Source organism: Kryptolebias marmoratus, linkage group LG2 (genome assembly GCF_001649575.2).
Source record: "Kryptolebias marmoratus isolate JLee-2015 linkage group LG2, ASM164957v2, whole genome shotgun sequence".
Taxonomy (NCBI): Eukaryota; Metazoa; Chordata; class Actinopteri; order Cyprinodontiformes; family Rivulidae; genus Kryptolebias; species Kryptolebias marmoratus.
In genome coordinates this window covers 5,940,262-5,947,096 of record NC_051431.1, presented here as the reverse complement: position 1 = coordinate 5,947,096, position 6,835 = coordinate 5,940,262, and the positions used below count along the sequence as shown (strand labels likewise).

At 37.2% G+C, this 6,835-nt stretch overlaps 1 protein-coding gene across 1 annotated transcript in view; it reads left to right on the top strand.

Annotated features, from left to right (window-relative positions):
- nbeab (neurobeachin b) overlaps positions 1–6,835 on the top strand; it is a 179,904-nt gene that overhangs the window by 40,446 nt on the left and 132,623 nt on the right. Inside the window, exons 9-11 of the mRNA XM_037980314.1 lie at positions 2,856–3,053; positions 3,199–3,332; positions 5,218–5,326. Of these exons, the coding sequence (XP_037836242.1) occupies positions 2,856–3,053; positions 3,199–3,332; positions 5,218–5,326 (441 nt within the window). The remainder of the gene's footprint in view (positions 1–2,855; positions 3,054–3,198; positions 3,333–5,217; positions 5,327–6,835) is intronic.

The following is a 6,835-nucleotide window of genomic DNA, read 5'->3' as shown; positions in this document are numbered from 1 at the left end:
TGGCCCTGCGATGGACTTGCGACCTGTCCAGGGTGTCCCCCGCCTCTCGCACAGTGACTGCTGGGGATAGGCACCAGCTCCCCGCGACCCGGAATGGAGAAGCGGTTAAAGAAAATGGATGGATGGATGGATGGATGGATCTACAATTGATTAGCTTTTAGAGCAATCCAATTCAGGATGGCCACCAGAGCTAATTAACATTAGGAAACACGAAAAGGGTTGTAACTCAGTCATTTTTGAAGACATTTGTCTCAAATTTCATGCGGTAGTAGCCAAGACTTATTGCCAACACAAACTCTAAAAACTGACAAATTAATACCATTTTGTTTAAAACTTGGCATGTGAGGCAACAGTTGAATTTGCTTTTCTGTGTTAATTGCAGTGCTGATCAGGTCTGCCATTTATGGTACTGTAAAAAGTTAAATCTTCAAACATTCTAAAAGCCTAAAAGACCATAAATATTGGCCTAATTGTGGTAGAACCAACTACCTAGGTCTACTTTTGTTCTGGTAATGAAGAAAATTGTGGCTTTTACATCATTAAGAATTTACTAATACTACCAAAACAAACGAGCGTTTATTTGGTCCAAGTGTTATTATAAACTCCAAATAAAAAGGAATATGATTTAGAACAGTTTTTGTATTGCTAAACACAGTTCTGTTTTGTTCTGCTGTGACACACAGACCACAGGTAACACTTCAGTGTTCCACCTCCTCAAGTGGTCAGTGATGGCCTTTAGCACTTGGGGAGAAAGGGAGAACTGAGCTGTAATTCTTTTATATGACTGGCTGGTCTGTGGAATGATGCTGTCACGCTACAAGGTTTTATAGTCAAAACCCATGAGAACCTTATTTTCACGCTGCAGCAGTGCTCTCACAGATGTGGAGGGCACTGGAGCTTGTTATTTCTTGTCACTTGGGTTCCATGAGTAGGAACTATTGAAGGATGATAGTGACTACATGATGAGATGCATAATGACTTCAGTGTGGTCTTGATCATAGCAAATGAGAATACCTCTCATCCTTCTTCATTATCAGACTGAAAAAAGTAGCTTATTCCTCTGTTTTTGTACAAGTCTTCAAAAAAAAAATCTGGATGATGTTCCAGGGGATATTCAATTTATCAGTATCATTAAAAAAAATCACTTTCTGATTGATGTGCTTGGATGAATGGATTTTTGTAATATTTGAGACCACAAAGAAAAAAAGTCAAGTATTTAAAAAAAGGTGGATTTAAACTTTAAAGCTGTGTAAAATTATTTAAATGTATTTGTAATAGAACTTCAATACAAAAGAACTGAACACCTGATGTGATACATTTCTTTAAAAGGCTAAAATTTTGTAAGAATTCTGCACTTTAGGGGCTTAGAGTAGACGGCACCATTATTTCAGATCTGACACCTTCACTCAGTTCTTCTTTTTATGTTTTTACTCCCTGAAAACAGGCTACTCAGATTTACATGCATTTTAAGCAGTTGCGGGAATCCTGTTTGCTTAAAGTTGCATCACAGTGTGTTTTAAAGTTCCTTCAGGAGCAGATAGTTGTTTCTTTATTCAGCTCTTTCTCCCCTATCACCACCAGAGAGGGATGGAAAACATTTTTCTCTTTCATTAATAATTCAGCGCTACTGATTACAGGAATTGATTTTAGTATTAAGCATAGTTTGTTCTCACTGCTTTGACAGATTAATTTAGCTCATCTGTCAACAGCTAATTGATTTAGTAAATTAAGACTACTCAATCATTGAAAAGCAATTTGTTATGTTAACTATAATGAATGTGTTATTGAGTCATTGACTGACTGAACCTGTACTGTAATGCAGCTATCAAAATGTCTTGGCTATGTTGTTGAAAGCATAATAAAATCCTTGGGCAAATAAGAAATGGTGTGTGTGCAAGTGTATCTTCCATATCAAATAACCTTTAATTTGCTTGAGTGCATTTGAGTAAAATAGAAAAGTATTCAACCAATAAACAAACCAATAAAACAAAACAAAACAAAGTATGACTAATCTCATGTTTTACTCTTTGCAGCAATTTCTTTCCTTTTCGGTGTGTTATGAAAAATCAGGAGCGGCTGGGTTTGATTTAATATAGTCCCAGAAAAGTCTGGTATTAATGACTTGGTTAAATGAAATCAGGTAAACAATCATTAGAGTTATCAAAGGAACTTTGATCCTTCTTATCATCCCTGCTCCTCCCAGTCATTAGGCTCTGCAGCAAAACTTGAAGATTGCCATCAAATGATGTTCCTCTGAGGGAAAAGAATAAAGACTCAAAGACTGAAAGTAAAACAAAAGAGCTGATCGCTGCACCAAATGTGTACAGAAATCTACATAACTGAAATGTAACCAGTTTAGTTTCTTGTGTTGGGGTGTACAAAAAAGTTATTTTATGTGAAATAAAAATGCATTACAATTCTCATTTGTTGTAAATCAAAATGTTTTCCCCCCTGGTTTCTTTCTTATATGCAGCTTTTCTAATGAAATGCAGCACCACGCTGCAGTTTGATTGTGCTGTTTTTGATGCTTTGCTGTTAATTGTCAAGAATGGTTTGCATCACTAAAAAGTAAATTGTATAGCTTTTTGTTGTTGATTACAATAATAAAGAGTGATATAAATGAAAAGGACAGCTTTAATCAACAGAGAAATTGAATTTTTAAAACTCTGCTATACTGGCATGCACTTGGTCTCAATCAGTTTTCATTCTTAAATGGAATTTTTTTCATCAAGTTATAATTAAAAGATAACATTGCTAGGGTGTGTGTGCAAGAAGCTGTTCAATGTGTCTTACACTTCCTCTGTATTTTGATCTCTTTCCTCTCTTGTTTTTGGTTTTCTTTCTTTTTTTTTCAGAGTACATTTAAGTTCAAGTCAGAGAGTGATATCCACTTAGCAGAACATCACAAGCAGGTGTTGTATGATGGCAAATTGGCTGGCTCCATCGCCTTCACCTATAATGCCAAGGCCACTGATGCACAGCTTTGCTTGGAGTCTTCACCTCGTGAAAATGCCTCAATTTTTGTGCACTCACCACATGCTCTTATGCTTCAGGTCAGCTTCATTACTCTTAATCTGCACACACTACATCGGACGTTCATTCATTCATTCATTCATGCCGTTTCTTTTTAAATTAATTCAGTATCAATATGTTTTATGTTTAATATTTATTTAACAAGGATATGTTTTTTTCTCACAGGATGTGAAAGCCACAGTTACACACTCCATCCACAGTGCCATTCACTCCATCGGTGGTATCCAGGTGCTCTTTCCACTCTTTGCTCAGCTGGACTATCAACAGTCAAAAGACAGCCAAGTGGAAACTACAGTCTGGTAAGTTTAAATATTGTTACTGCGTGGAGCACAATCTGACTCGATCCAGAAAATTGTTAATACTAACTGTTGGTGACACAAAGCTCAGTTTGGAACCGTGAAAGGAATTTCGTTTTAATCTTTGATCAGAAGGCTGTTTGTAATTATTTCTGGGTGTTTTGTGGTTAAACAGAGGAAGGAAAACTAAACACATGGCAAAATTATCAAAATAAAAAAGTGGCTGCAACAAGCAAGTATTTAATTTTTTCTATTTGGGATTTTTTTTATTTTTTGGTTTACAAAACAGAAATTTAACAGAAATGGCTCCAGAAACAGCATCATTATCTGTTTTGTTAAACCTGATGCAATATACATTTGAGCTTCAAGATTGCTAAATTTATTTTTTGTAGTAAGACTTTAAATGGCATTATCTTTGTAAACATGTCTGTATTAACCAAACACATGATATTTTTTTTTCATCTTTTTTTCTTTAAACTGAACTCACTTATTTCAGTGCTTAAATTTCCCTTGGTAATTTCCAATAGTCAAATCACTCCTTCATGGCAGATGACGCTCCCACGTTTCATAACCCGAGGCAGGTTTTGGCTTTATAAGTAATGCTGTAAAGAGTTTGTTTTCTGATTCTTATGACAGTATTTGTAAACCTGGAGTCTGCTTTTTATTGTGATATCTACTCGCTTCATTCCAACCCCTCTCATATCCTGAGCTGGTCTGAACAAAGCTTCCAGGCTGTGTGTTGGATGGAGTCTGAGCTCTGCTTTAATCCCGTGTTTGTTTAATGACATGGGTGCAGGAATGGCCACATAACAGCACAAATCTGTGATGCCCAAAGCTCTCTGCCTCTGTAGATTCCTCTCATCCCTGCTCTCCATCCCTCTTCTTCTTTCACAAGCATATTGGCATCTTTAACAGTGTAAAACACTCCCAAAAACTTGGCATTGTCCTTGCTTATAGATTGAGTCCCTCTATAAAGCCTGCTGGGCTTTAGAGTTTAAAGCTTTTGCAACAATTAACTCCCTACTTTGCCTGAAAGGTTTGCAGTGCTCAACAGATAGAGATGTTTAGAATTTAATAATAATAATAATAATAGTAATATGTTGCTGATACTTTTCACTGCCAGTATAAATTGAAAGCATTGGTGAAATATCAGCCAGGACTGCTCTGCCAAACTGGAAGAAACCAAGGCTTCCAGTAAAGGATTAGAAGATGAACCATAAGCACACAAAGTTGAGTTTCACCCAGTTTTATGTTCTTCTCCTTGTCCATATTAGCAAAGGTGGATTTGAGGGGGAAAAAAAATCACAAAACTGACACAAAATAGATTGGATCGGTATGTATGGAGTGTGTATGCACATTATAGGGACAAGCCTGGACAGGAGTGATTGTGGTCTTGTTTGTTGGGCTGTAGTGGAAACCACTAGAGGATGTGAGGAAAAGCCGATTAAGAAGTGTCACCAAGCACCCCTGTCACTCAGCCAAAAGGCTTCAGCTGAAAAACCCTGCTAAAAAAAAGGAAACATTTTTTCACTGCACTGCCTTACCCCCTTTGAACCTCCCCCTTTCCCATACAGGCACATATACACTTTGTCACAGTTCAACTCAAATACCACCCTCTGCCCCGTAGAGGATTTAGAGAACTGCCCTTTTTTTATTGTTTGAATCGAAGAGATGAAAGCATGAGCTGGAGTTCCCAGCTGATCGTTGGCATCTTCTGAAAATGACCTAATTTTTAAGCTACAATTTCTACTCCTAATGTTGCTGTTAATTTAGGTGATTATTTTTGCATCTTCACTCAATCTTCACCATCTTAAGGGGGCAATTTTCAGTATGTCAGAAGATTTATTCTTGTCAAAGACACTTATTTTTTACACTTCTTTTTCCACAGTGCCACACTCTTAGTCTTTCTGGTTGAGCTACTTAAGAGCTCAGTGGCCATGCAGGAGCAGATGCTGGGAGGAAAAGGATTTTTGGTTATTGGGTACCTGTTAGAAAAGGTATGGTACAACTTTTGTTTCATTACCATTTCTTAATCAGATAGATGGCAATGCTTTTTGTAAAGTCAACATTTTCAAAAAAATATGTCAACCATAAAGTGATGCCTTTTTACACTTTGCTTTCAATAAAATGCTATACAAAACTTTATATTTTGTTGTAAACTGATATTCTGGGATGCTTTCCAGTCCCCCATTTGTTCACATTCAGTATCATTTGGTAAGTTTATGTGTTCAAGCCTTTTAATTTCTCATTGAATTTAGGATAAATAGAACATTTTGTTTGCTTTTGTCAAGTATTTTTTACTGAGTAACACATCTGCGTTTGAAACTTGTCATTGTTCAGATGGACTGCGTCTTTTCTTGTCTTGTCTGTTCTCTCAAAGCCCTGTCAGCAGTCTAATCTCCCACTGCCTGCAGCAAAGTCCTGTATGTGTCTTTGCTCTAAACAGAGCTAGAGGAGGTACATATCCCCTCTTTTTGCATCAGTCTTTATTTACCCATTTTGTGACGCAGATCTAGCAGCCGGGATCCCCAGAGTGCTGGCTCTTTCATTGCACTGAGATATGACTCCACTTTGTCACTCAATGACTTGCCTGCCTGCTGGCTTCAGATGCTGTAAAGCAACAGCCAGGCAGAGTCGGCACCTGAGAGCTGCTGCTTTTTTTGCTTCTTTCCCTCCTGCTGCCAGCATTCACACTTTTACATATCGCACCATCTGTTCATGATATGTTTATGCCACACCTTCACTTTTCCTGGGACTTCATTATTCTTTTTCACTTATTCTCACAAAGTCCCCACCTGAACTGAGAACAACTGCCAGGCACAAGCTGTTATAATGTTTGTCAAAAGAAGAAGTATCTTAATAGTTAAACAACTCGCCTTTTATTCTGTTAAAGCATGTTTATTATCCAACAATGTGACAAAAGAGCTGATTTGACTTGATTTCTTTCCTATGTTGAAAAACTAATCTGACTCTACACTATTTATTCAGACAAATCAAAACAGATCCCTTAAGAGAATAATTACAGAGTGGAAAAATAAAAGAAAAATCCCAACATAAGTAAAATTATTCCTTAAACTAAGGTAACAATTTTGCATAAAATAATGCATTAAAGCTAAAATTTTAGATAAGAAACTCAGGGAATGGATGATTTACATTGGATTTATTTGCAGTATAACAAGGAAGCTTGCTGACTACAGGAACCATCTTCGTTTTAGTTTGAGATGCAGACAGGAAAGACTCATCCCTAGCAGTTTAAAACTCAACTCTACTATCAAAGGACATAGAGCAGAGGAAATACTCCAGAAAGCCCAACACAAGCTGCTTAGTGAAAGAATTAGACAGATCCACTTCACCATGGAAGCGCTCTCACACAAAATTGGTCAGACCCACCAGAAGTTGTCCACTCTTCTTCCTCTGCCCTTGAGAGAAAAAGTTTCTATTTTTGTTGAGAAGGCCCAACTTTCACAGCATCAGAAGAGCAAGGAACGCCAACAAGGTAAGTTCTC